The sequence below is a fragment of the Suillus fuscotomentosus genome (assembly GCF_016647785.1).
Source record: "Suillus fuscotomentosus strain FC203 chromosome Unknown F5891scaffold_1, whole genome shotgun sequence".
NCBI classification, from domain to species: domain Eukaryota; kingdom Fungi; phylum Basidiomycota; class Agaricomycetes; order Boletales; family Suillaceae; genus Suillus; species Suillus fuscotomentosus.
In genome coordinates, this window is record NW_024539513.1 from 680,891 (window position 1) to 707,624 (window position 26,734).

Consider the following 26,734-nt stretch of genomic DNA (forward strand, 5'->3'; position numbering starts at 1 on the left):
TAACCGCCTTTCTTGTCTACCTACATTTTGCGCTTTCCTTTGACTGATTAGCGCCTCACGAACTTGGCAGTATCATCTTTCTGACGCCCTCCTTTTCCTTATGAGTTTCATTCGACCAGCTACTCCTGGCTTCCTGATAACCCTCATAGCCACCATCTTGTTGGGTGTTGTATCCTTTTCTGTACCCCTCATAAAATCTATATACTTCCTCAAGGCAAGCCTTGCCGTCGAGGGCACCAATGGTTACATCACGTTTGGAACCTTGGGGTATTGTTCGGATATCTCAGGGACAGTCTCATGTTCTAGTGCAACAGTGGGGTATGAGCTCAGTAAGTCAACTTCTAAACCCTTGTAGCATTCATATTGACATTTGCCTTCCCTGGCGTGTGTAGACATCAATGCCTTGGTAGGCGATAATACGGCTCTCCAAATCCCCACTGTAGTTGTAAAATGGCTCACCTATGCCCTCGTCCTGCACATTGTGGCTTTTGGCCTCGCAGGGGTAGCCGCCGTCTTTGGTCTACTCGCTCACATTCGTGAAATGGCCATGACTTGCTTCAGTAGCTGCATATCTGGATTTGCCGCTACTGTCGCCCTTACTGCTTTCATTTTTGACCTCGTCATCTTTTTTGTCGCCAAGTCCAGGATGAACAGTGTTTCAGGTGGCTCTGCTTCCATCGGCAACGCAGTATGGATTACGCTTGTCGCCTGGGTTCTACTGTTCTTCAGCGGATGTTTCTATGGCGTTGGAAGGTGTTGCATAAGAAGGCGTCCAAGGGATAACGACCGTATGGGTAGAAATGGATACGCAGATCAAATGCGCCTTGACGCTGTCAAAGCGGAAGTAGATCGAAAAGCAAGACAACAGCGAGGCGAAATTGGTTTACCCCCTTTCCAGGAATATGACCCATCCCAGCCGCTGAAGGCCAGAATCTCGGGGGATGGTGTATTTTTGGACGAGGAGGATGGTGTGCTATACCGAGACAACCAGAGCGTCTCAACCGCCGGAAGAGCCGGCATGGGGTCCTATGGTCGTCGTCCATCAGCAAACGGCTACGCTGGGGGAGGCTATGTGCAGGCTCCTCTCGGCACACGCGCTGTTGATGAATATAACAACACTTCTCCGCATGCGGCGCCGCCACTCCGGAAGAGTAGCACCCTCACTCAGACTACATCCTCCAGCACTTATCCACCAACATCTACAACTCACTCGATGTCGCCTCTCAATTCATATGCCGTCCCCGGTGCTGCAATCACTGCCCCAGTGCAAAATGCTTCCGGCGCTTACTATAGTGACCCATACTCCCCGCAGGCATATGGTCATGTGGAAGGTAGCTCTTGTGAGTAATAGCTCTGCAGCACTTATTCATCTCTCACATAATTACAGCACGCACCCCTCCGCAGCAACATGTGGTGTATAACCCTTGGGAACCGCAGCAAACTCAGCCAGATTCATACAATGTTTCGGGTGTGACAGCTGCGGCTTCATATGTTAATGCATACAACCAGCCTCCTCATCAACCCGAGCAGAACTATGCTGCCAGCACTACTGGTGCTCCACAGCTGCCGGACCCATACTATCCTTCCAATTATCGTAGTCCAACTCCTAAGCCGAGTTCTCCGCCACTAGCCAACACCAGTGGTGTAAAGGGTCCGAGGGGGCCGCCGTCCCCTGTGGTCATGTCCCCTCCATCTCAGATGTACAACGACAACCCACCGACGTATGAGGATGGTCCATCGCGAACGCCTGTGCAATGGAAGAGCTGAATATGATGTACAATTTCATGAGGATTTCATGGAGTTGATATATCTATACTGCATATTTTTTTATCAATGGACCATATCAGATTCAACTGTAGGACTATCTACTTAGATACCCTCTGTATTCTATTGTGAAACAGTGGCTTGCTTTGAAACAACAATCTATCATGAGTACTAACAACAAGCCATCCTATGGGTTCTAAAGCTCATCGGCCAGTGTTCGCCTTCGTTTTACTTGCCGTTTGGGCGGCTCGTCGACGATCAATAGAGTGAGGAAGTCGTCTGCAAGTCCAGCAGCAAGGATGCCAGTGGTCTCGCCGGCTGGATTGGACGGTGAGCCCCCCTCGTTCCTAAATTCGGGAGATGGATCTTACCATCATCGTATGCTGGAGCAACCTCGACAATGTCAGCCCCACTACATACGAATCATCAACTGTTTGTACAGGCCCCCGAATGATGAAGAGAATCTTACACAAAGTTCAATCCAGCAAGACCTCGAAGGATTCGCTTGGTTTCTCGACTGGTCCATCCAGCAGGTTCTGGTGTGCCAGCTACCTAGACATCAATAACTTCAAAATTGCCCTAGTGATTCTGCGCTCACTTGCAGGTGCCTGACCAGGGTCTATCAGATAGCAGTTAGTACACAATTGTTAGCGCTCAATTAGAATATCAATATCTACAGACCGATGGTGTCGATGTCAAAGCTGAGGCGGGAGGCAATGAACATCAACATTATGATCAGCGACACATTTCTCGGGACACACCTCAAGTAAACAGGGGAGTTGCCGATGCGCTGTCGGATATGCTTAATGATCTCATCTGTTCCAAGGTCGTCAATATCATCAGCCATGATGAGCTCAAAGCCAATTTCTTCATCGTGCTCGATCAACTCAGTGCCCTGTCGATTCAAAGTGCGTCAGCTCGAGCCAACTTGAGACACAAGGAACGCCCTGACCTCCAGTTTGTTTCGGATCCCAGCATGAATACTGGTGTTGGACATAAGTCCCTCCTCAAACGCCCATGTGAAATATGTCCCGTGATTGACCCTGGACTGCGTGGAAAAACCTCCCCCGCTTGGCCAGGTGTCGATGTGTGCATCGAAGTGAATGACAGATATGGGTCCATAAACCTGATAAAGAGATCGAAGAATCGGAAGCACCTAAGTATAAATTGACATGTGAAATCCGGGGGATAGAAAGGAATCATGCTCTCTCACGATGGTATGGTCTCCGCCTACCAGCATATGATCAATTGCATGTTTTCAAACGAGATCATGGTTCGGTGCTCACCTAATGTCAGTATACGAGGGTGCTCCACTCCATCACGCGCAAGTTTGGCGGTGCGCGCACTAGCAGTTCCATTCACGGGTCGTGCTAAAAGCGTGGTATACGCAGTTTCCATTTGATCAACAGCTAACGCGTTGTCATAGGGGCTGATAGGGACCTGTTAAAGCGCTGTCAATATGTTGAGACGCCCATGACGTGCCGAAACTTACGTCTCCACAGTCAATCACTTCTGCGCGGGTGTACGGGTTCGTCATCCAGTCCAATGCGTAGCCCCTCGCAGGGTTTTGACGGCTGGAGCCAGATCTAATTGCATTGGGTCCGAAACGTGCCCCTGGTCTGTAAGAAGTAGCTGTGTCAAATGGCATGCCGAGAACAGCGATGTCAAAGGTTGTCGACGAATCATCCAGGCAACGTGTGTAGGGTAGGTGAGAGTAGCTCAGAGGTCCTGTGAAACTAAGGTCTGTCTGTGCGCCATACTTGGTTGTCCATAGCTCCTGCTGCTTGGTTTCGAAGGCATGTTGCTGCGCATAAACAACGGGAAGTAGCGCGAGAGGAAGGTATCTCATTGTCAGTAGTACCTGCGATGTTGCGTCGACGTCAGCGCCAACTTATAAGTAAGGGCAATCACGAGAGATCTCTGGGGACGAGAACATTTTGTATTGCATGTTACGTACTGTTACGTACTCTGAAGTATTTCTGCTTAGCACCTGATTGGCACGTGGTGATGTAGGGAACAGACAAAGATAGCTTGGAAAGTAAGAAGAACCGTCAAAGTTCATCTCGAAGCCAAGAACCAGGAAGTGCGTATGGTGTGGGAGGCGATTGAGACATGAACATCGATAGAAAATCATGGACAAGATCGGCCGCCGCCGTGCCCGTGATTTCGGCTGTAAAAGAATGTCTCAGTCCCGGTCATAAACAGCCGACTGCTGTCAAACATGCCATGATCATAGACAGGAGCGACTTCCACTATGTCGGCGCCACTGTGTTGCAAACAAGGTATGAGACTCATGGAAGCCAATGATAGCCGGGATACCTACACGAAGTTCAATCCGGCCAGGCCACGGATGATTCGTTTGACCTCTCTACTCGTCCAGCCTCCCGCCTCGGGAGTACCCGCTAGATTTCAGAAATTCAAGCTTTATTTCAGTCATGTTAATGGTGAGACGCACTAGCAGGTGCAAGACCAGGATCTGTTTGATATGTAACATAAGTGGGCAAATCCAACACGGATATCACTTACCGATAACATCAATGTCAAGACTATTGCCCTGTCAGTAACATTCTAAGCAGTATGTAAAGCAGACATACCTCAAGTAGACAGGCGTGTCACCAACACGCTCCCGTATGCGTTTGATGATCGCAGGAACCCCGTGATCGTCGATGTCATCGCTCGTGATGAAGTGGAATCCAACCGATTCATCATTTTCAATGTCTCCCAGTCCCTGAATTTAGAGGTGTTCATTGCAAAATAATAATAATAATCAAAATCTTATTTACCACTAATTTGCATCGGATACCAGCATGAATGCTCGAGTTCGAAACCAAACCTTCCTCGTTAGCTACATAAAAGAAGGTTCCGTGGGTAACGCGCGACTGCTCAGTCACTGTTCCCGGATACCCATTCCAGGTGTCGAGGTGCGCATCGAAGTGAATAACAGAAACCGGTCCATATACCTTGTTAAGAGCACGAAGAATTGGAAGCACGATTGTGTGATCGCCTCCAAGGCTTCGAATGATATCAGGTGCTTGCTTGTAGATGTTTAAACTGGACAAACCTGACGATCCTTGGGCGCTCACGTCCGTCCTTCGCAAGTTGGGCACCATTCGCCCAAACAGACTGGCTGGAGGCGATAGGACGATTTAACAAAGTAGAATACGCGACTTCCATTTGGTCCATGGCCAGAACATTGTCGAATGGAATGATCGGAACCTTTGCCCTCGTCAGTTGCTCATGTCAAATACTTGTTACTGAAAAATGCGCACGTCGCCACAGTCAATGATTTTTGATCCTTGCTCGTATGGGTTATTGCCCCAAGCCAAACTATATCCGCGAGCCTCCCTCTGTCTTCTGCTGCCTGAACGAATCGCATAGGGTCCGAAGCGAGCACCAGGGCGATAGGATGTGCCCGTATCAAAAGGCATACCGAGAACTGCTATATCAAACTGCGCAGATTCATCTTCCAGACAACGGGAATAAGTCATATGAGAAAATGACAATGGTCCAGAGAAAGGTTGGTCAATCTGGGGACCATATTTTGACAACCACGTCTCAGGCTGTTCAATAGTGTCACCCAAAGGGATCTGGTGGGCAAATACGGCTTTGATAGAAACCGCGCTGATTGCAAATTGAAGGAGTTTTTTGAAAGCCATTCTGGTAACGTTGGTTCCTTGGGAAGAAGACTTGAGACCTGAGAGGCTGGCGAATTCTTATCTGGAAAATGGGACCTAGAGTGGGCGGTCCGTCGGACAGACGAAGTCAAACGACATGTGCTCCGATATGGGACTTCCGACTCAGGAAAGCTCCAGCTGACGCCTTTATTCTTGACAAAGAAGATCAAGCAAAGCAAACTACGATATGATCAGCTGCTTAAAGAAGGATGTACATGAGGCTTGCATGAGGCGAGGCCAACAATTCATGCACAAAATTAGAGCATGCGGGTCCCGTGCACAAGGATGCAACAACCGTGACGATGTAGACAGAAGTCAAAACGCACGTGATTCGCTGTGGGGCACTTTACTTAGTACCTGAGCTTAAATAAGCGTAAGTAGATGTTCAACAAGTTTCTGCCAGTCATAGAACTACCTAGTACCCATACCCATCACGACACAGTTTCCCAAGTCAACTACAAAGTACGCGCGCTCAAACCAAATGAAAAAATAAGCACCATACGAATATCAATTACTCAGTCACTTCAACAGTCTCCGATGAGCAGCTGACGTACGCAAGGGCAAAATCTGCCATTGACGACGTTTTCTAGCACTCTCACCTTCTGCAGGAGCATCCCGCTGACCGATCGTCAAAACTCTGAGTTTTCTGAGGAGCTCAGAGGAGTCGTCTGCTTCGCCTTCTACGCCTCGATCCTGTTCTAGAGTTTCATCTTCGGTGAGGTCTATATCCCCACTGAAAACATCCTCAGGAGTTGCCTTCCGCTGTGCTGTGCCACCAGAGAAAAAAGAAATTGGTGTTACGACAGCCGAACTTAAGAAAGCCGATGCGTTATCTAACAGTGACTTTGGTTTGGGCATTGGAATTGATGACAGGACGTATGTCTTTCGCATCCACGCGGTGGAAGTTTGCGCGGCTGGCGGAGGGTATGCAGGATCACACTGGAAAGATGCAGTGATATGCTGAGTTTCTCGGGAATAGGAGAAACGCGGTAAAGGATGCGAGTATTCATTTGGATATGGCTGGGAGATGGGTCGGCGATGCCGAATGACCAAACGGTCCTCTACATCTACTGTAAGATTCTACAGCAGATGAATGACGCTGACGTCGCACCTTCGATATCGATTGCATGTCCTGATGATCTCGAACAAAGAGCGCCCGACGTATCGATGAAGAATACCTGGATGGCGCAAGTTTTATTCAGTGGTCAATACTAGTACTTGCACAGAAGTGACATATGTACCTGATTATTGGCTTCCGGATTTCTCAAGGCTGTTGTCTTGTTAGAGTTCACTTATGCACGCAGGGAAGACAAACTTACTTTCAACTAAAGACTTCTCTTTCTCTGGCCAGAGTAGAATCTCGGCGCCATCTTCTACATCATCTCCACACACGTCCCACAGCCTACCATTCGCAAGGTTACGAATCACAAAGTATCCTGGAGGAAATCCATAGAGCTGGGCATTAGCAGACATGGTGGTGTGGTCAAGGGTGGGCGGGGCGATCACACAGCAAGTGCGCCAGAAAGGGAAAGCTCCTGGTTCCACCTAGGAAGGTACCACCTGTCGTTCTCCATTGCATGATACATAGTGCATGATTTTCTGTTCTATGCTGCTTCGCAGGCTGCAGCTGCATTCTCAGCCTGAGCACTGCGCAGCCAATTATGTCTTGGAGAAATCCTGTCTCCTTTAACCCCCGGGGCATCTTTTTAGTACATAAGTTTCCCGGCCATTGCATTAATTGTTGGGGGTAAATCAGGGTAATTCACCATCTACTTTCAACGTCAAGTACATCATGACAGATCATGTGTAAGTACTAGCTATATGATAGACATCGATAGTACGGTACTGATGAAACAATTTTGAGCTCCGCACTAGAAAAGTCGATTTGAGGTTTTTCAATCGTACCCTACTCCGCACTTCGACATCTCGGTGAGACTCTGTGCTGGGAGCTCCGACTCGTCGAGTCAGTATTATGATCAAGGAGCTCTAATTCTGAGAAGTGCAATCCTCGTCAGAGTCTGGGACAGATATCCTGCTCACGCCAGGCGGTATAGTAGCCGTGGTTGTCGAAAGGCAAGAAAAAATCTAAATCGACAACTACTGGATACGGATAGAGAGGCTGTCTTGTTGTCTGCGACTTCAAAGTTCTGTGAAAGTTTGCATACGGTAGGTTATCATAAAGTTGGAGGCCCTTTTGACTAAAGTTGGCCATTCATTCACCGGATCAAAATGTGGAGATCACTGACGTCAAGACTTTGTGGCAAAAAGTCAGTCAACTTCTACGACTATTCATATTGCTCATCCCGTGGTTCAACGTTCAACAGCGTTCAGTGACGCCATCGGTATATGACATTCTCTTCCCCCAGATAACGCAGACACTAGGAGATTCAATATGTAAGCCAAACAGCTTCCTCGACCCTCGGAGGCATATATACATGCATCACCAAGGACTCTGCTATTCCTTAGAATGCATATTCCAGCGCCAATAAACTAGTCATGGCTTCTGACACAACCGCTACCTCCAACTACTTCCTTTCTCCACCTGACGACTCTTCGAGTCGACCTTACCTCGATATGAATAGCGAAAGGCAGGTTCGCAATTGGTTTGATGACCCTCATGACATGCAGACGACGACGACCTCTACTTCCGGCCTCCATTCGCATCCTCCACCAACAGAAGTTCCCTCCCTTCTTCGCAGTCACTTCCAAATCGTTAACCTCTGGCATCGCATGCAGGTGTAGAGATTGTTCACTTGCACTATGAGAACAATGACGAATTTTTTTCTTTTCAAATTGTTAGCGTATCAGTTCGGCGGCGCTTTTCATCACGCTAAGGGTCTCAGCTTTGACTCAGTGCGAGATAGTAGTGTTCCGAGACTTATCCCTCGTACTGCCTTCCAAGACCCGAAAGCTCAAGAGGGAACGCCGCCTTGGGGGTCCATCGAGATGTGTCGCTGTGTCAATCCCACGGCTCGCATCATGACTGACACTGTCAATGTTTTCATGACAAGGATGCAGGGAATATGGATGCTTTCGACAGTGGCAGCGCTACATGGGTCGAGAAACCCCTCCGAATCTGCAGTCCAATCGGCGGCAGCCAGCTTCTCATTCAAAGGCACACCCTCCAGAGGCACAGCCCATGTTGCAACAAGATGTACATCGGAGGGCATCTCTAGTCTGGCGTCGAATGTCTTTTGCCTAGCTGTCCTTTTCAGCCAGGTAAACTACCGAGTCCACTGGAGCTTCAGTAGAATAAATGCGCATGTCCGTGACATGTAGCTCATTGTAAGCAGAATAAACTGACCAATCCACAACAATGCCGTAGAACTAAGCGTCAAACAATTGGTACCGTGAACGCGATACAATGACTAACTGTACAATACAACATGTAAATATCCAGGTGAAGGTATAGATATCACAGGCGTGACGCCTGTCCTTGACATCCTCTAGTCATCCTCTTCGACATCAAACGCACCAGGAACTCGTAATGTCTGTCTGGTACGCGTAGCCCGTTCGTTGCGCTCTATGTTCCGCTTCTCTATCCAATCCTCCAGACCGTACGACATCTTAGAGAGACCTCTCCATTCATGACGCGCAACAACACTCTTCGGCGGTGACCGACCCCCGTCCCAACCAGCGCTCATCATCATTGGTTCCTGTAACAATCCTTATCAGCGAAATCGACCAAAGGGTTAAAATATGGGCTGACATTGCTGTTCCAGCTGACATCTCGCACGCAAACCGTGCCGCGAGTACGAGTGGGGAGTATGCACTCCTCCGCGAAGGGATCAAGTGTCATGGCCGACGTCTTCGAGCGATCCAGAACCTGGACTATGCGTCCGTCGAGCGACCATATCTAGAAGTAACGTGTGTTAGATACCAGGAAGTCGATTGTAATTGGACCCTGACGTGTATTTTCCCGTCTGCCGAACCGGAGTAAATGTATTGTCCACCTGTCGTCTCAGCAGGACTAAAGTGACATCGGATAAGTGTGCGTAAGACAGCATGACCTCTGTAGGTCATGACGCTACAGTCACGCGGATGTGCAGCATGTTTTGGTTTCGAGTAATGACCGTAGCTTAGCAAGACAGTTGAGGTTCATTCTCACTCAAGTTAAGACCTGAGTGAACGCACCGGTAATCAAATCCACGTGACCTGTAGTCGCGGTTAGCACCATTGTCAAAGTCCTCGCTGCTGCACATCTTCCGCAAATCCCACAACCGTAGTGCCTGATCCTTTCCGTTCGATATGATATAACGACCGTCACCTTTCGCCGAGACGTTGGTGATACCTTCTGTATGTCCCACCAAGACTCCTGACGGTTTTTGTGATGCACCTAATGAACGCCGGTCCCTTTTGCTCATATAAGTAGAATGAAGGTCGATGAACCTGCGTAGAACTCACCAAACTTTCAAAAATGTGTCATCAGAGGCACTGATTAGCACATTCCCCGATGCAGTGTCAGCCCAACAACAGCTGTTTACGTCGTCTTCGTGTGCAATAATCTTGACTGTCCTACGGTCAGCCAAGAGATCATAAACTGAGGTGGAGCGTCTATGAGGAATCCAAGCTCTAAAATAAAATAAAGTCTACCAAATATTTGACCGCTGCCACCAGCCACGACTTCATTTCCATCTGCAGAGAACCTGCAGCTCCAGATGCCAAACGAGTTCTCGTCATCCCAGCCCCAGTGTGTGCGAGCCCGTTGACGGTGATTAGGCTCCTGAAAGTTAATGGGAGTCTGAGTAACTGATGAGTCGAGTGTGCTTGTCATATACACCGTGGGTGACTAATTTCTGTTGAAGTTGATGGAAACTACTGAGCCATTCCACTTACAATCGACGAATAAATCATTCTATGAGAACGTAAGCATGACCTGAAAGAAAGATACATTCACTTGCCTTTCGTTGTTAGGACTCAAATGAGAATCTGTTATCGTCCAACGACCAGCAGACCCCTGTATAGTCTTCAATATCTTGAGGGTTGTGTCATGGTCGCAGTCGCTATCATCCCAAACACCTGTAGCGCTGCGCCGTAGGTTCCTTGGTCGCTTCATGTATGGCGAAGGAGGCGAAGTCATGTCATAGATGTGAAGACGAAAATCTCGAGAGGAGTATGAATTGCTGTCCCACAAGAGCAGCATACCACACACCTTGACAGCAGGTGTAGTAAAACGAAGAATCTATCGAGTGACATCAAGTGGTGAACCAGGAATGGAACAAGTAGTTGTTCACCTCTCGAGAATTGCCCGCAGTAAACATTTGCGTTGTAGGATGCAACGGCAATTCCGTTCGTATTCGGGATGAGTTCCTGTAATGAGTTCAGGTAGATGCATGCAATACCAGAGAGTAACGCACACTAGTCATATTCTCTCTAGAAATTGCTCCTCGGGGTCGCGAAGACTGGCCGAGGATCATTTGCGAAATGTTCCTCTGGTTTCTCTTGCTCCTTAACTTCGAACTCACAGAACCAAATTCTCCTCCCATGAGGAGCTCGACGCCTGGCTGCTGGGGTTCCTTGTGCGGAGGGAACCACTCCTGGTGCCAGTCCCCTACGTTTTCACTTTCTTCGTCGTCGTCTTCTTCATAATCAGTGGGAGAGTCCAGAGAACGTGGATTCAGCAAATGATGCAAGTCCTGGATACCGATGGTCCTGAGCTGTCGGGGTTCACTGCTGTTACCGTCACCACCAGTGTCAGTCCGGTGTACATTTTGCGAGTTAAATAACGCTACAGGTTAACGGCGGATGAGCGGGACATGTCCTGCAGCGAGTGAACTCACATAGGAATATTTGGGGCAGCATAGGTGATTCCTGTGCGACTCCGGTGCGCTCCTGTATCATGTCCTGTAGGTCCTCTAAATCCAAGACACTATCATCATCTTCCTCATCGACATATGCGTCGGGACCATCATAATCATCATCATTTTCTTCGAGCATCTCGAAATCGATTCGATCGTACTCAGACATGATGCGCAAGATCGAACCCTGAATTTTGGGTGTTAGTGTTAAGTTAGTGAGAAAGATTTGGCAGCCTGGGCGCAACTTAGTAAGTGCGGCTATCCAATGGTTATCTCTGCCGTATGGACTCAAGCCACGTGAATACCTCTTCACGGACCGAGTCAGATTGCCCGTCGGACTGAGTGCACCGTGACGACCTTAAAGCATGATATCTGCCTCCGTGGAGAGGTTTGTACTAGACAGTGACGGATCATAATATGTGTCTACTCCCTACGAGGAGTCACCGCAATGCAACATTAGACCCAGCAGGCTGCGCATATCATTCACGAGGGCTACAGAAAGCACATTCGGTTTACCATGAATACACAAAAATAAGTTCGAAAGTTCAAGCATTGAATTTGAGTGGAAAGCTAGAAGCGACTTTGTCTCTTTATGATTTGCAACTCCGCCACATAATTGCTTGACCTTGCTAAGCCAGCTTGATTCGACGCATACATATCATTGAGAGCAGCAGCCATGCCGGCGCCCCTTCTCATCACAGCGGATCAGGTCAATTGCCTCATACATGCTTATTTTTTAGATTCTGGTGCCGTTCCGACGATTCCTCTTGCTATCCGTGTCATCTGACTTGTTGGCCCAGGCTTCCAGCATTCTGCTTTTGCCATACGAATGGAAGGTCGTCTCGACCAGTCACCTCACATCAAGAAGCATATTCCACGCGGTGAACTTATCGAACTTCTCAGCAAAGCGCTCCTGTATTCCGAGGTCGAGGCCCATTGGAAGGGAGACGAGTTGTCTACAAATTGTTCAGTTCCATTTTCACTCTTAGACCCTCACGCTTGTTCGCTCCAGCCTCATTCTTCCACAAACAATATTCGCGAGCCCAGTGCTGCCAAAGTAAATGGTGACACTGCCGGCAAAAGGAAGGCGACGACTCCTTCTGAAGATGCCCGCGCTGAGAAGAGAGCAAGGAAGGAGCAGGACGAGAAAGATGCGCAAATGAACGTCGACGGTGTGTTCATTCCATTGTTAATTCCACTCTGTCCTCAATTATCACAGGTGCACCCACGCCAAAGCCAAAACCGAAGGATGCTAAGTCAGACCCACCGCAAGCCTTACAAGAACCTCCCACTAAGAAGCTCAAACACAAACCTAGTGTTGTCGGAGCACGTCCTGGTGCTGTCCGGTTCTTACTGGCTCACAAGACTGAAGTGTGCATCAATACATTACTCTCGACGCCCTGTTCACGATCTTCTCTTAGGTTTTCGTTGTCGCGTGGAATCCTGCTACAAAGGGCCAGCTAGTCTCTGGGTGTGCTTCTTATGGTGTTGATTTTCTGTTTGTGCAATTTACCTCTTACTACCCAGGTCGCGTGATGCTGTTGTGAATTATTGGGCCGTGCCCAGTGGACCAAATAATGATCACACAGCCCCCATACAACCCACCCTAACTCTACCAGACTTGACTTTAGATTCACAGGCTGATTTGACAGCATTAAATTGGAATCATGATGGCTCACTCGTAGCTATTGGCTCCTATGATTCCATCCTCAGAATTTGTACAGCGAGTGGGGAAACATATTTCAAGGATAGTCACCATAAGGTATGATAGAACGTAAATCCTTCTTTCTTCTTATACATGTTCGGTAGGGTCCCATATTCGCTGCGCAATTTTCACCTTCCGGCCAATGGATCGCCACAGCTAGTTTAGACTGCACCTCATGTGTTTGGGATGTCAAGCAAAAAAGAATACATCGACAGTATCGTAATCACGGAGGTATGTCATTGGACTATGGCAGTTGGTGTCCTATTGAACTCGAGGGAAAGATGCTTGCTGCTTGGATGTAGAGTGGCTGGACGATTCAACTTTCGCAAGTTGCGGTGCAGACAAAGTCGTTCACATCCTATCCTTGACAGCTACCGGGCCATTGCATACTCTCGAGTAAGTTTTCATGCACACAAAACACGTTGGAAAATTGATGTTCTTCAAGGGGCCATGCAGGAGAGATCAACTCTGTCAAGTGCAATCCTTCTCGAACACGGCTAGCATCATGTGCGGACGATGGCACCGCACGTATATGGAACATCGAAAACGTACATTCCGAGAAAGCTCTACCACCGCCTGTAATACTCAGTGGCCACCAACAATGTCTCACCTCCATAGAGTGGTGTCCTGTCACTGGACCTGGTGAGCCTGAACTGGTTGCAACGTAGGTTTAGGCTGTGGCCTTGATAAGTATTCGCTTTATAACATATATACTAGAGCCTCGTTTGATGCCACTGCCCGACTGTGGGATACTGTCACTGGAGCTTGTACTAAGGTCTTTGCGGACCACACCAAACATGTCTACGCCGTTACCTTCAGCCCAGACGGGCGTCACCTCGTCACTGGCGGAGGTGATGGTTCGTTGATTGTATACGAAGTCAAGGCAAGTCGTTTCGCTCTCCCAAATTTCATTTGCTGAAACCGAGCCATTCAGTCGAAGGAGAAGAAATGGTCATGGTATACTGGCGAGAAGTCTGGCATATTCGAGATTGACTGGCAGAGTTGGGGGAATACCAGTTTGATTGCGCTGGCTCTGGAACGTCAGATGGTGGCTATTGTTGATCCTGGCAAGGTGCCGGCGCTTCAGAGTTCTTGATCATCGATGGTCTTTCCTACCTACCTGGACTGCATTATATTATTATTATTGCGCTATGTACCGCTGTTGCTAATCAGTAGGCTGCTCTGCTCCTGATTGGTGCCACCACGGTGACGTAGTTCGCACGCCGTCGGCAAGTGTTCCGTTATAATTCTGCGTCAGTATTTGCATGCCAGTCTCTTTAGCGTTCCCCTCGTCTCGTTTTCGTTATAATGTTGTATCTTGGTCTGTCGTCGACTTTACGCTCTTCTCTGCGCAGTAATGTGGCAAAGGCAATCGTACGGCCCCATGTACGGCCCTTCTCGATGCGCACACAATCAAATAATGCGAACATACGGAGTGTGTTGCAAAACCGCCCGACCGTCTTGTCACCCACTCTGCTCTCCCGGTTCTCGCGTTCTGTCACAACGGATGCACAAACTGTGACAGCCTCTTCATCTCAAGATGCTTGGAAGCGTTTCGGAATCACAGCGGTAATATGGCCTGAAATCATGATGTTTCTCTCTCTGACTCGAATATGCTTCGGCTCATTAGGCTGTTGTCGCGGGCGCCGTCATCCTAGCAGAAGGCTTCTTGAACAGAGACACACGCGATAGATTGAGCCCAGCTGAACAATCCTACTTACATGAAAGTTTCATGTACACAGGGGCTGGCCTGACATTGACTGCAGTTGCCGCCCGGAGTTTGTTCAGGTCCGGTGTCGCCTTCAGAATCATGTCCGCGAACCCTTGTGAGCTTGAAGATGAGAGTAGCATGGAATAATTCTGAAGCTCTATTTGCAGGGGTGGTACTCGGTGTCAGTCTTGCGGGTAGCATCGGATCCATGATGGGTGTCTTCTACACGCCACCGGAGCAGACCTTCCAGAAGCACGTTTTTTGGCTGGTATATTTGATCACACAGGCTTCTAGCATCTGAGCTGATTGTGATACAGGCATTCAATGCGTGTCAAGCTGCAACCCTAAGCCCGCTCTTCTTCCTGAGCCCTGCCATTTTATCTCGCGCAGCCCTCTACACGTGTGGCGTGGTTGGTTCTCTTTCATTCGTGGGCGCCACAGCCAAGTAAGTTTCGTACTTGTTGTGAGTAACTGAAATTGAATAGCACTTAGGAATGACAAATATCTGTACATGGGTGGACCGCTATTGGCTGGTGTCACAGTCGTCGCTTTGAGTTCACTCGCTCCACTCGCCCTCCCGTTAGGTATGCGTGGCCTCGCTGTCGCGGAAACCCTCTCCCTTTATGGAGGTCTTGCCGTCTTTGGTGGGCTTGTACTCTATGAGTATGCCTCTGATTCATTTCATATCCGGTCATTAACTTATTTCCCCCAGCACCCAAAAGATTTTACAGCACGCACGTATGGCGGAGATGGGTGTCGTTCCCAGGGATCCCATGAAGGAATCTGTTGCCCTTGAGCTCGATATGATCAATATCTTGTAAGTGATTTCAAATTTTGCGTCGTGGCATCTGGCTCAAGTTTTTCCCTCAGCATCCGCCTTGCTCAAATCCTGGCTATGCGCCAAAATAACCGAAAGTGATTAACTGACGAGTAATTGGTCCTCGATTGATATGGTTCACCGCTCAGCATTCATGCCTGGTATCACCACGTTTACAATCTATCTCAAAGTCCAATGTATTATTAGCTAGGGGAATACGATTTTGTATCATGCAGTAGATCTCCCAAGATCCTGAAGGATGCTGACGAATGCACCTGGATCAATGATCTCTGTGCCGCCATAGGTGACGCGTTTTCCAGTCTTCGCAGCCCATTCCTCCAAATTTCCATACTCGACATAACCTGCCCCTCCAACTATAAATACCATGCCCTCTGCAAATGCCATCCGCTTCGCTCTAGCTGTTCCAGACGCGCCGCCTCCTGGACCTCCTGAAAGACCGAGGCCAGTGTGTCGAGAGGCTCGGGGGTCAAGGAAAATGTAATCATCCGTTTCTTGCAGCGACTGGTTCGAAGCTGCAGACGAGTCCATGATCGCCTCAGTAATTCGGGTAACAGGGAGCAATTTGTTCGCCGGTAGGAAGTTCTTGACACCTGAGATAAGATTGTCGAGACCTCCTTCTTTGAGTCGGTCAGTGAGCTAGATAATAAAAATGTTACAATCTGTCGGGAGAGCTAAGGATAATACTGACTCTATTTCCGAATGCTGTGAAGCCCCTGAAGAGTTCTCCTTGGCCTGCACCGAGTACGGGCGTCGAGGTTCCTCCAACAGCAGTAGCCACTGTCATCCGCGAGATCTCCCTTGTGCGTCTGACATATTCAAATGATTCGGTATCGGCTCCTGCATTCTTTAACTCCTTTTCCAACTCGACAATGTCGTCCTTCGAGATCGCATTATCCGGTGAAGACAAGTAGAAGACAAGAACTAGGCGCAGTTTATCCTCCGGTGTCAAGGTGCCGCTTGAACGAGGAGAGCGGAGCATCTCCAAAACTGAAGCAACGGTCTAGATATCAATTAATATGGAGGAATATCGAGCTAGCTGGATGAGGCCGCACTTGTTTACTGATGGCCTCTTCGGTGCTGAAAAGTTCATCAAGCGCACGCTTCTTGATCTGCTCCAGCAATGCGGTGGCTATGTTCATATGGGTGTCGAGAACGGCCTTCCGCGCAGTCAGTTCTGGTAGCTGTGTGATCGCAGTTTTCAAGTGTGCAGCATTGGAAGATACATCACTACGATTCATCTCAATAAACACGATGGCGAAGCTTGAAGAGCACGTACATTTGCGAGATGTCATTGACATCACTAACACCCGTAGATCGTGTGATTTCGGCAGCATCTTGCTTGTATTTGTTCAGTTCCGTGTCGATCTCTTCAGCGACTTGAGGGAATGGGTTTGGTGCATTCTTTGCCCAGAAAAAGTCCTTAGAATCGAGATCATATGAGCGCTTCTGTGGTTGAGTAACAACTACGCGATTGAGCTTGATCTCTAGACAATCAGACACTAGGGCTTGATATGTCCATCCATGGCAGATCATCGAAACGAGATCAATATTTCTGTCAAGAATCAGCAGCACTGGAACGGCGTCAGTAGTTTGACACCACGAAGAATAGAACGAACACACGTGGTCGTTGCAGATTCGACAAGCCAGATGCATCTTGCGCGAATAATGATGACGTAGCCCCGTGAGTTCGGGAGGCCGAAAGAATCGCATCTCGTATCTTGATATCGAGCTTTTTTGCTATCATCTCCGCAGCATTGCCTTTGGGCGCGCGGATGACTGGAACGTGGCCTTATCCGTGCGATATTCAAGTCACCCATCGACGATACATCAATATACCGCACTCACCCATTGTAACAACAGCACTGAAGAGACCATTGGATATGCGTTCAATCTCCCCTTCTATCTGTTGTTCGGTGGATGATGGGGAGTTCAGGAGTGTGTAAGATGTTACAGGTGCCTTGGACGGCCCTGCTTGACTAGATGGCGTAGTAGAAGGAAGTGGTGACAACAATGAGAATAGTGAGGGAGAGGGTGCAATGAATGATAGATATTGATCGAGAACCTGGAAACATGCATCAACACACTGAAAACAGAATGACATGTGCAAGATACTCACCTGTTCAACCAAGTCACCTGTTCCGGCGCTGGCGACAGAGGCTGCCAGCTCTTCTAGTAAGGCACGAGGGAGAGGTTCTACAAAGTTGAGGTGGAAGGACTCATACAAGCATTTGTCGAGGTCTTCAGCTATCCGTTTCACATTGTCGAGCGTGGGGGCAACAAAATAAATGGCCGGAACGTCTGGTAGTGGAGGGCGTAAAGAATGTGATTGTCTATGCAGAACTTAGATGCGAGCAATATCACAAAAATGATTGGTACTTACACGTGGAGCGTGATGCCGACGTCACGAAGATCTTGTACTCGAAGAACAGTTGCCAACACGTCTTTCGTTTGTTGGTCTAGTACCAAGACCTTCCATACGGGAGGTCCAGTGACTGCTGGAACCTTGAGTCCAGTCGAAGCTTTTCCTGACGGTGTTCCCGGTCGTTGAACAGGACTCGGATCGGACGGAGCATTCAGGTTAAGCAGCGCGAGCAATGCAGCCGTTTGTGCTTGCTGCAATGTTGTTGGCGCGGTTGCCTGGGCCGCCGACCTGTCAGTACCAGCAACACAAAAGACTGGTCTTTGAGAACTTACATGCTTCAGAGCAGTACTTGCCATTTGAATGTGCCCTGCTTGATTCTACGCGAAAGACCAGTACTTAGTGTAGCTTTCAACACGCCGCCACGTGGATTGTTTCGTTAGGTGACCAGAAAGGCAATCCATGGAAACATTCCATTGTTCAACTTCCCTCTGACTGCTCCAAGCTATATTTGAGTCGCGTTCTGTATCAGTAAGGAGTTTCTCAACTAGGTGTATAACTACTCATACCACCAAATTTAAACAGGATTCGCTGCTCGGAAATACTCGCGCTAAAATTTAAATGCTCGCCCCATTGCCACTGGCATGCACAGCTTTTGACTTGAAATAAATTTACTTTGGAACCCTGACTTGACCCCCATCATGATCTGATACTGCCATGCCATATTGATTGATGTACTGGCCCAATGTTGGCCGAACGTCCCAAGCACCGCCGCGCATCACACATCTCACGCCGGCACCACAGTTGCGAGGGGGAATATGTCAAGGTCTTAAAACCCTGAGTGCAGTGGCATCTATATACACCGTCTTTCGTTGATCCCACCAGTGACTTAGTCTTCCTGCTTTCACGTACCTTCAAAGCAATCTGTAAGATTTAAGTTCGGATATGAGGTATTTGATACTCATCATCTACTGTTCAACAGCTAGTCACATCCTGTATACCATGGGTGGATCACAGAGCAGGCCGCGGAATCGCCATTACAAGGAACATGCCGTTGCTTCTTCACGGCCTGCGTTTAAGTCCTGGTCGCTCAAACGCAGACAAAAGAAGAAACGGGACCATTCGAAACACGAATTGACAAATCTAGTTGAAAGAGAATCCGCTCCATGGGTCGAAGGTCATAAAGTCTTTGTAGTCCTTGAGGACGGGCAGGGGATGTTCGTTCATCGAGATGCGCTATGACCATGCATGTCAAGTCTTATGCATCGTACTAAGCACCCGTTCGTGTTCACGAGTAAGTTCTAGTATCTGTCCAGGAAATACGTCATTTTGATGATAAAACGTAGCTATATGTACTCATCTTCTGATTTCATGATTTGTGTATGTCGCAATCAAGGGCGCGCCAAAAGGCTGACGTTCACATGACCATGCGATGTTTTTGTTCTCGCTAAGACTGGTTTGTGTTCCTATTCATAACTTATCTGGTGCATTTGTACTTTTATTAATTGATTGTCCTGGAAACTACAGTATCATGTCTGAAGGAGCACATGTAGTAAAGTAGTCTCGATATTGCTCACCGCAGGTCAGCCGTAAGTAAGGTCCTGGCAGGAGTCAGAGTCCGTGCGCAGGATGCCGCGACACCCGAGGCGTAAATAACATTCTATTTTGAGTCCTTGTAGCAACGTTCTTAAACTGAGAGGAATGAACAAGGTTGGTTGGTGTGAGCATGAAACAGGAGGCAGACTTTTACTCGGTTACTATTAACCGAATATGGTGTTGGTCGGTTCATCATTTAGAAACTTTGAACCTTCTTACGACCTGCGGTCACCGAAACGAAATTGTCAATCTCCACTGAGTTACTCATCCATTACCTACTTGTTGTATACCCGCCCAGCCAAGGGCTCTTATGACTTTTCACGCAGACGCCGGTTTGGCGCTACGACCTAGACGACTTCAAGCGGATGGTCAAAGCCAAGGGTGGTCCGAAACTGCCTCTGGAACTACTCATTCACTCACTCCTTCTGCTGAACTATCACCCATATTGAATCTGCTGTCTGTACCACCAAACCCTGGTGATTCAATGTTTTCTTCAAGCCCATACCCCGTGATGTATACCCCTTCATACCCCACTGTAACCCAATTAACCTCAATATTTGTGCCATATTCAACCGCTGTTGTTTCGGGATCCGACTCTTCATCTCATGTCTTTTCGTATCGAAGTGCTGCTCAGATTCAGCCTATATGTATCGGAGATGGCCTAGATTCAACTTCGGACGGAGTAATCGCGACTGTGGTGCTTCCAACGAGTGTCGGCCTTGCCGTTTGGGTAAGTTATCACCTGGTGATCCTCTGTTGTGCCTGTAGACTCAATTGGTCTGGCAGCTGTTGTTTGCTGTACTACGTCCACGTTACCGACAAATATATGCGCTCAGAGAGTGGTTCGTGCAACAAGAGTAGGACGTTGGTATCTACGCAGCAGTATATACTAACTCATCTACAGGCTGCGACCGCATCGGTTAAGCTCGAATCTCGGCGCGTTCCTCTTTCCCTCTGTACCGCTTGTTCCACCTATACCTTCAGATGTCCCCGACACTGGAAGGTCAATTCCAGTGCGCGCTCGCCTATTTCCATCCGACGAGGAGTTGAGCCAACGAACTCTGTGGACATGTCTCATAGTCGTGCTTGGCTGGAGTTTAGTGGGCCTTGTCGGCGCCTTGCCGATATACCTCGTGTCTACGCCATGCCTTGCGCACTTGTCAGGTGACCCTGATTTTGCCGGAGTTTACTCCACAATTCAGGACCTCAGCTTGCTACGTCTCCTGCAGCTACTAGAAGTTGACTCGGCCTCTACAAATACTACATACTCAGTACTCAACGTGCTTGACGGCGATAACCAAACTTCAAATGTTCGACTGCGCATCGTTGTTCTTGCCATTTTGGCGGTATTTGCGGTTACGCTACCGGCGCTATATAAAATACTGAAAGAAATTAACAACCTTGTTACATTCCGCCGGCGCTGGTTAGAAGTACGATGCGAAGGGAAGGAAATGGGTTGGCTGAGCTCCAGGAAAGCCTCCGGTTTTGCAGGATGGGGAGAAAAACGTATTAAGGATCATTTTGTCAAAATTGGACTCAGTTCTTCCTTGGGAGGCTCTTCTCGGTCCAACAACCGACCGTTGCAGCACTCACGCCGAACTCAGTCTTACTATCAGAACTCTCAGGATTCAGTATTCGAGGTTGACGTCCAAAGTCTGTTCACTGTATGGTAAGAAGGCGTTTAAGATAAATATTCATGGGCGCTGATATAGCAACATTTTCCAGTGACACGCATAATTTGGCACTTCTCATCAGAGAACGAGACGAAATTTTGGACAATCTCGAAGTTGCAGAAACAAGATACATATCATCTTTCAAAATTTCAACGCCCGACCCCTCGATTGCTGATCTTGAAATTCTCGCTCCTAGTATATCTGAAAGAACGCCATCCAAACCTCACATAGGCAGGCCTCGTGCTTTAGTTGGATCGGTGATAACTTCAGTGTATAATTCTATATCTCCTGGGCTAACAATTGTTTCCAGAGAAACCGTCCACGCCATCGCAGACACAACCCAGCGCAGGCTAACTCGTCTTTCGCCCCTACCTCGTTTGTGGCCCCATCACAGTACTACAAATTACGCGGTCTGAAAAACGTCAATGGCGGGAGACTTTCCGACAGCATCAACACGCCGATTAGTCTGACGGATTCATTCAAACAACAGAGCGAGAGAGGTTCGGCATCCTACAATGCCATGCCATCAGGAAGCCATGTAAAAACGGAGGAACTCGGAGAGCCGTCGATCTCAGTTCCTGACCCAAAGTACTACGGGCCAAACCATGGCAGAGGGTCATTTGAAAGTGGTGGTGGAACTGGGACAGGCACTGAATATCTAACTGTGGAGTCGTCATCGGACATTCGGCAATCTCTTGATGACGACTGGGTTGTCCTCAGGCACGAGATCGATTTTGGCAAATCGTCGAGCGAGGGACCTGCTGCTTGCCCAGCACCCCGACCACAGGAAGAGCTTGCACCCCGAAGGCAACCTCAGAGACCTCTTGATACGTCATCCGACCGCCGGGAGACCTTTCCACTAAGGATTCGACCAAAGGGCAACATTCCCGCTGAAGATGTTCCACCACCTCATTTACGCCTGCAGCCGAGACAGCCGTTTGTCCGACCTGCTTCTGACCTTAACTACGATAATCTCGGTGCTGTCTATGCCGAAATAAACCAGTGGCGTTCCCGGCTAAAGCTCATCAACATGCAGATTGCCGAAGCTCAGCAAGATTCCTATGCAGATATCGCCGATGGCGCGCCTGTCAAGGGTTGGATCATAATCGGGCGTGGTTTGCGCCACATGCATGCTGTGGAGCTGATAGAGGGTAGGGCAAAGGAAGACGTGCGTTGGGACACCCTACAGAACGAAACGACGCTGCTGGATTCTGCAGCATTTTGGTTGGTTATGGCAGTGGTTAATATACTCCTTGCCGCTGGCCGTGAGTCGCATTTTTCCTATATAGTGAGGGAATATCGGTGTTGAACTCTGTATAGTCACGGCTGTTGCGGGACTTGCCCTCAGCGCTGCTTCGAGTGTGGAGCATTATTTACCTTTCTTTCGCCCCCTTTCAGACCATGGGAACCTTGTCTCTGGATTAGCAACTTCTCTTGCTCCCGCAATTGGTGTTGCGCTCTTCACTGTGATTGCACTCAGGATCATAAAACGTAAGCACATTCACGGCATGCTCACCCTGTGCAATGCTCATCATGTTATGATGTAGGGGCAGCTGGATGGAGTGGTGTTGTATCCGTGTCCGGAGTTCGAATGCTCGCGGTCAAACTTGTGTTTTACACCATAACAGTCGTGGTTGCCGCATTTACCATCACTGCCGGTGCTCTCCTTTTCGCGTTAGAGGCATTTAATCATGGGGTTGACATTGCTAAAACGGTCGCAACCGGTTGTGTCTATATGAGCGCTTTCGCTTTCGCTCTCATTATCAACGTTGCTGTCCTATTCCCTGGGTTAATGTTGTTACAACCCCTCCGATTGTGGTCTGTTCTTCATTCGGAACAAGACGCCGTCACCCCAAGACAGCGTTTCCGAGGTACGGCTCCTGACTCGATTTCGATTGCATTAAACTTATCTTATTGACTAGCTGTATATCCGACAACTTACGATGCTTCTTATGCTGCAAGTGCTTGTGTACTATCCATGGTTTTTGCATCAGCATTTTCTCTCATTTTCCCTTTGATCGGGCCAGCTATTGTGATTCTTCTGTTTTTGGCTCTTGTTGGTGCGTCATTTTGTACCTTACCATTCCACAGAGTGAAATGACCGCTCCATAGCCCATAGATATCTCATTGGATATGTTTATGCCCGAACTCTTTCGGAGACTGGGGGGCTTCTCCAGATCTGGTTGCTGAAGCGATTGGGTACACTCCTTGCGCTACAGCCTCTACTCCTCGGTCTAATTTTGCTCAGTCGGCGGCTCTGGATAGAGGGAGGAATACTTGTGGGCATAGCTCTCGTTGTGGTGGGGATAGTAGAAGTGTACACCATGCACAAAACGAGGCTTGCAAGCCTCCAAGCGTTACCTGAGAGCACCCAAGAGTCTCTTAGATTATTTCGCAGGGCGTTGGAATCAGATAACCATACTGATACCGATGACGAGAATCGCAGCATGATCACCGCTAGAGGGAACCGCACAAGGGGGTCGATGGCTTCTGTCCTCGAAATGATGTCTCTCACGTTAGCGGTTATGCCATCAGCTTCAAATCATCGTGGTCCTCTACCACTTCGTACGCACATTTATTTGAAACATCATTAAAGTACTGATATAGTCTTATAGGAACGGAAACTCTGGATGATCTAATTGCTACAGAGCGAGCTGCCAGAACGCATCCTGACGCTCCTCCGCACCTTCCTCTGTTATCCTTTGGGGACCATGCCGAAGAGATGTCAGGCATCATGTATCCGCCCGAGTTGCTTGCCCCACCACCGATCATCTGGCTTCCGAACGATACAGCCGGGGTGGCCAAAATGGAGGCAATTGACTTGCGGAAATATCACGATATACACGTTACCCTTGATGTCCATGCTAGGGATGTCATCCTGCCTAAACGGAGTACATCCACACGAACACACGCGTGACGCATTGCTCGTGCTTTCTCTTGGCTAACATCCGTTTCACATCTCCGCCATCCTCGAACCTTTTGATGTGGCATCGGTGGACTCATGTTACTTTAGGGATCGTACTTACTCCACTACCGTATATCAAACATCCAAGGCGACTTTCATGAACCTTATTCTCCAGACGTGGGAGAGGAGTACGACGGTACTCGGAGTTTTCAGACCGCCTACACAGCTGAAAAGTATGCGGGTTTCTAAAGTATTTCTAGGGTTTTTCACTACCATTTTTGAGTCTTGTTGAACGTTTAACCCTGAATCAACCTTCAAAGCTTCAAAGCTTCAATTTCCGGACAATTGATAGAGCTCTTATGGTGCCTAGCGATATCCGCTCAGCACCGGGTAGGGAATCTAAAGAGTAATTACAGCCGCGACTGCGCTTGCAGAGGTAGTGACTGATTTGGCAGCTGACTCAACCTGACTTCACAACCAGCTTAGCTGTTTACGCCGGTTCAGGGAGATCCGGATTTTAAGTTTGAGCGACCAATTAAATCTTGTGAGTTCCTTTACATCACTAGAATTCCCTTGCACTGGTACAGAAAAAATGAAATTGAATGTTTTGATACTCGTGGGCCGCGGGGGTACAACGGTCCTATGTATACTAAAAGATGAGTGACCCGTGTTCTGTTGCGAAATGAGTCAAGTGAAATAGGAACACAGGAAAAATAAAACGAGCACCAATGTGTAAAGTACTCCAACGTTGTGACGTGATGCAAAACCGGGGTACAGATAGTGTGAGATCTTAATTTTTCGAAGTGACCCTCCTTTATTAAAGTTGTGTAACTGCAGGTATCACAGATCCAAAGAATGCTTTATCTGAGACAGTATCTTCCTTTCTTTAAGCCCCATTGCCCTGAAGGGGTAGTGTCGCAGGTGATTGTGTCCTGGCTTTGCCACGTGAGTTTAACGACACGGAGAATAAATGGAGGTTGCAAGGTGTCACTAATACCGCGGGGACATTGAAGGTCTGTAACCAATTGCGTGCAAGCAGTTGTGGAGCGTTGGGGCGGCCCAATTGATCCGAATGGTTCGCAACGCCCTCATGACATTCAACGTATATATTTCCCTATCCGTGGGCTCGTAGTGTCCTTTTTCCAGTTTCTCATTCGCCCACTTCCCTATTCTTCCTGATTCTGCCATCAGTGTCTATGTCTATGTGCACTTCAATTTCTAGTGTTCAACAGGATCCACTGATATCATACTCCAAGACTCTGCATGACTATACTCTTGAATTGTGGACGGAGTCCAGGAGAGTTGCAGAAGAGAAAGCAAGACGCAAACTGGCTCGAACGGAGGAAGAGGCACGAAAACAACCTCGCAACTCACCCACCACTCAGCGACCCTATGGTCCTTGAAAAGATACCATACCCTTTTTCTTACTCACAATGGAGATCAGTAGCGGTTCGTATTCCAAACTTATTGTGCTTAACATACACTCTGAACACGTCTCATTACTTTCAAGATAGCCCAACCAGCGCTGTCGATTATGTCCATGACCTTCTCCTGCGACGTCGTATCCCCCGTACATCGGCATTCTTCTGTATTACCACACCAGAGCCCACCAGTCGGCTTCAGTTCGTTCTTCGTGCTCCACTTCGGATCAAATGAACATGTAATATATATGTTCGTCTGTTTTCTTGTAGCTTGATAACAGCTGACCTCTTTACTAGACTTTGATGGATTGTAGTTATTTTATTTTCATTGTTCTGACGACGCAACCCTCTAAGCTCAATTGGACACGTTTATAAACACCACCTTTTACCTGTTTCGTTCTACACGATCCTCGTGTAATACTAATGTGTTCAATGTCCGCACACCGAATCCAGAGGTTCTAACGGTCTGCAACGATTGCGAGTTACTCAGGTTCGGCTGTTCCCCAGAATGAAATAGGGTCAATGTGAGCAAGGCTTTCATTTGAGCACTCACAACAAAGGTATCATTGATATCGGAATTGATCTATATCAACTTCGATGTAGTGGAAATTACGAGCAGAATCGGCAATAAAAATCACTCGCCTTCGAAATTGTCCTCATTGCATCTGATTTACTCCACATCGTGATAACGGCTGTCTGTGACCGGAACAATTCGTTCGGCGTCTTGCGAATCGGAATTAGGCGCATTTGACACTTCACACGTATCGTTCCCGATCCCAAAAATGAGCTAAGTAACAAATGTTATGGCCTCATCTGCAGTCTACCGTACATAGTACGTCTCTGCATAGTGCGAAGTACATTTGCTGATCCTGACATCATGCAGGGACGAAAGACATGAAACGATCGTTCCTAAATTTAGCCGTTTCTTTTAGAATTGCCAAACTTCGCGGGCATGACGGCACTTGCGACGTCACGCCTCGTCACGTTTTGATGATGTTGAAACCGTTGAACTCACAAGCTGCTCTATATAGTTGTAGTACATAACTCTGTAAAGTCCCCTCCCTTCTTATCTCGGCGAACCAACCATTTTCTCAACGAGTGCCATGCAGTTATGGCAGCCCTGGCCCGTTAGCGCTGTCATCACGAAAACTTCAAAAACCTGGTATTGCCTGATTAGGCTGATGCTGACAAATTGTTTTCGATCATGACTGATATAATTGATGATGTGGAGTAGCCAGTACATTGTAAGTATCTGCTTGATGTGCTGTCAATGTAACTGTACTCTGCTAT

General features: G+C 48.2%; 9 protein-coding genes across 9 annotated transcripts; 5 read left to right on the forward strand and 4 right to left on the reverse strand.

The window, feature by feature from the left end:
- The first annotated feature begins 13 nt into the window (after window positions 1-13).
- On the forward strand, window positions 14-1,922 carry F5891DRAFT_992609 (pali-domain-containing protein). The gene is made up of 3 exons (XM_041378195.1): window positions 14-329; window positions 393-1,340; window positions 1,388-1,922. Exons 1-3 carry the CDS (start codon window positions 101-103, stop codon window positions 1,765-1,767), a joined length of 1,557 nt encoding a protein of 518 aa, XP_041233911.1. The 5' UTR covers window positions 14-100; the 3' UTR covers window positions 1,768-1,922.
- Window positions 1,923-1,960: 38 nt separating this feature from the next.
- F5891DRAFT_1179860 (arginase family-domain-containing protein) lies at window positions 1,961-3,613 on the reverse strand (the record flags this gene model as incomplete). The annotated part of the gene is made up of 10 exons (XM_041365838.1): window positions 1,961-2,082; window positions 2,136-2,176; window positions 2,234-2,312; window positions 2,363-2,383; window positions 2,446-2,465; window positions 2,526-2,659; window positions 2,717-2,920; window positions 2,978-2,994; window positions 3,051-3,204; window positions 3,257-3,613. The coding sequence occupies 10 exons, from the start codon at window positions 3,611-3,613 to the stop codon at window positions 1,961-1,963; spliced, it is 1,149 nt and encodes a 382-aa protein (XP_041233912.1).
- A 72-nt stretch (window positions 3,614-3,685) lies between these two features.
- Window positions 3,686-5,762, reverse strand: F5891DRAFT_992616 (arginase family-domain-containing protein). The gene is made up of 9 exons (XM_041378196.1): window positions 5,034-5,762; window positions 4,826-4,980; window positions 4,548-4,776; window positions 4,359-4,492; window positions 4,291-4,310; window positions 4,220-4,240; window positions 4,088-4,166; window positions 3,990-4,030; window positions 3,686-3,934 (listed from the first exon to the last, which is right to left on the reverse strand). Exons 1-9 carry the CDS (start codon window positions 5,418-5,420, stop codon window positions 3,816-3,818), a joined length of 1,185 nt encoding a protein of 394 aa, XP_041233913.1. The 5' UTR covers window positions 5,421-5,762; the 3' UTR covers window positions 3,686-3,815.
- On the reverse strand, window positions 5,763-11,799 carry F5891DRAFT_1134309 (WD40 repeat-like protein). The gene is made up of 16 exons (XM_041364770.1): window positions 11,482-11,799; window positions 11,219-11,423; window positions 10,796-11,166; window positions 10,673-10,748; window positions 10,591-10,620; window positions 10,315-10,541; window positions 10,032-10,227; window positions 9,843-9,978; window positions 9,573-9,791; window positions 9,348-9,516; window positions 9,148-9,294; window positions 8,941-9,094; window positions 6,758-6,970; window positions 6,680-6,708; window positions 6,550-6,616; window positions 5,763-6,499 (listed from the first exon to the last, which is right to left on the reverse strand). The coding sequence occupies exons 2-16, from the start codon at window positions 11,403-11,405 to the stop codon at window positions 5,958-5,960; spliced, it is 2,763 nt and encodes a 920-aa protein (XP_041233914.1). The 5' UTR covers window positions 11,406-11,423; window positions 11,482-11,799; the 3' UTR covers window positions 5,763-5,957.
- A 113-nt stretch (window positions 11,800-11,912) lies between these two features.
- On the forward strand, window positions 11,913-14,037 carry F5891DRAFT_1179865 (WD40 repeat-like protein; the record flags this gene model as incomplete). Its single annotated transcript, XM_041365839.1, has 10 exons — window positions 11,913-11,982; window positions 12,037-12,408; window positions 12,456-12,607; window positions 12,658-12,707; window positions 12,764-12,998; window positions 13,046-13,172; window positions 13,223-13,337; window positions 13,387-13,605; window positions 13,659-13,818; window positions 13,876-14,037. 10 exons carry the CDS (start codon window positions 11,913-11,915, stop codon window positions 14,035-14,037), a joined length of 1,662 nt encoding a protein of 553 aa, XP_041233915.1.
- A 149-nt stretch (window positions 14,038-14,186) lies between these two features.
- On the forward strand, window positions 14,187-15,857 carry F5891DRAFT_10295 (Bax inhibitor family protein). The gene is made up of 7 exons (XM_041361536.1): window positions 14,187-14,510; window positions 14,572-14,767; window positions 14,820-14,920; window positions 14,970-15,097; window positions 15,145-15,315; window positions 15,365-15,469; window positions 15,523-15,857. Exons 1-7 carry the CDS (start codon window positions 14,250-14,252, stop codon window positions 15,569-15,571), a joined length of 1,011 nt encoding a protein of 336 aa, XP_041233916.1. The 5' UTR covers window positions 14,187-14,249; the 3' UTR covers window positions 15,572-15,857.
- On the reverse strand, window positions 15,679-18,338 carry F5891DRAFT_992647 (Sec1-like protein). The gene is made up of 9 exons (XM_041378197.1): window positions 18,185-18,338; window positions 17,871-18,127; window positions 17,607-17,820; window positions 17,336-17,552; window positions 17,111-17,278; window positions 16,767-17,061; window positions 16,543-16,717; window positions 16,179-16,490; window positions 15,679-16,126 (listed from the first exon to the last, which is right to left on the reverse strand). Exons 1-9 carry the CDS (start codon window positions 18,206-18,208, stop codon window positions 15,698-15,700), a joined length of 2,091 nt encoding a protein of 696 aa, XP_041233917.1. The 5' UTR covers window positions 18,209-18,338; the 3' UTR covers window positions 15,679-15,697.
- A 1,618-nt stretch (window positions 18,339-19,956) lies between these two features.
- On the forward strand, window positions 19,957-24,035 carry F5891DRAFT_938401 (uncharacterized protein; the record flags this gene model as incomplete). The annotated part of the gene is made up of 10 exons (XM_041374161.1): window positions 19,957-20,175; window positions 20,232-20,302; window positions 20,350-21,114; window positions 21,171-21,375; window positions 21,429-22,383; window positions 22,439-22,609; window positions 22,666-22,989; window positions 23,041-23,178; window positions 23,231-23,683; window positions 23,734-24,035. 10 exons carry the CDS (start codon window positions 19,957-19,959, stop codon window positions 24,033-24,035), a joined length of 3,603 nt encoding a protein of 1,200 aa, XP_041233918.1.
- Window positions 24,036-25,207: 1,172 nt separating this feature from the next.
- On the forward strand, window positions 25,208-25,426 carry F5891DRAFT_937906 (uncharacterized protein; the record flags this gene model as incomplete). Its single annotated transcript, XM_041374133.1, has 1 exon — window positions 25,208-25,426. A coding segment is annotated over one exon (219 nt), but the record flags the coding sequence as incomplete, so codon positions are not given.
- Window positions 25,427-26,734: the final 1,308 nt, after the last annotated feature.

Coding starts and splice junctions, on each gene's coding strand:
- F5891DRAFT_992609 (XM_041378195.1), top strand. CDS start 101: ATGAGTTTCATTCGACCAGCTACTCCTGGCTTCCTGATAACCCTCATA. Junction 330..392: donor AACAGTGGGGTATGAGCTCA/GTAAGTCAACTT, acceptor TGGCGTGTGTAG/ACATCAATGCCTTGGTAGGC. Junction 1,341..1,387: donor TCATGTGGAAGGTAGCTCTT/GTGAGTAATAGC, acceptor ACATAATTACAG/CACGCACCCCTCCGCAGCAA.
- F5891DRAFT_992616 (XM_041378196.1), bottom strand. CDS start 5,420: ATGGCTTTCAAAAAACTCCTTCAATTTGCAATCAGCGCGGTTTCTATC. Junction 4,493..4,547: donor GTATCCGATGCAAATTAGTG/GTAAATAAGATT, acceptor CTCTAAATTCAG/GGACTGGGAGACATTGAAAA. Junction 4,167..4,219: donor TCCTGGTCTTGCACCTGCTA/GTGCGTCTCACC, acceptor TCTGAAATCTAG/CGGGTACTCCCGAGGCGGGA.
- F5891DRAFT_1134309 (XM_041364770.1), bottom strand. CDS start 11,405: ATGTCTGAGTACGATCGAATCGATTTCGAGATGCTCGAAGAAAATGAT. Junction 11,167..11,218: donor GCTGCCCCAAATATTCCTAT/GTGAGTTCACTC, acceptor GTTAACCTGTAG/CGTTATTTAACTCGCAAAAT. Junction 10,542..10,590: donor TTACTACACCTGCTGTCAAG/GTGTGTGGTATG, acceptor ACTCCTCTCGAG/ATTTTCGTCTTCACATCTAT.
- F5891DRAFT_10295 (XM_041361536.1), top strand. CDS start 14,250: ATGTTGTATCTTGGTCTGTCGTCGACTTTACGCTCTTCTCTGCGCAGT. Junction 14,921..14,969: donor AGAAGCACGTTTTTTGGCTG/GTATATTTGATC, acceptor ATTGTGATACAG/GCATTCAATGCGTGTCAAGC. Junction 15,316..15,364: donor GGTGGGCTTGTACTCTATGA/GTATGCCTCTGA, acceptor TATTTCCCCCAG/CACCCAAAAGATTTTACAGC.
- F5891DRAFT_992647 (XM_041378197.1), bottom strand. CDS start 18,208: ATGGCAAGTACTGCTCTGAAGCAT. Junction 17,821..17,870: donor GTCGGCATCACGCTCCACGT/GTAAGTACCAAT, acceptor AGTTCTGCATAG/ACAATCACATTCTTTACGCC. Junction 16,127..16,178: donor TCACAGCATTCGGAAATAGA/GTCAGTATTATC, acceptor TTTATTATCTAG/CTCACTGACCGACTCAAAGA.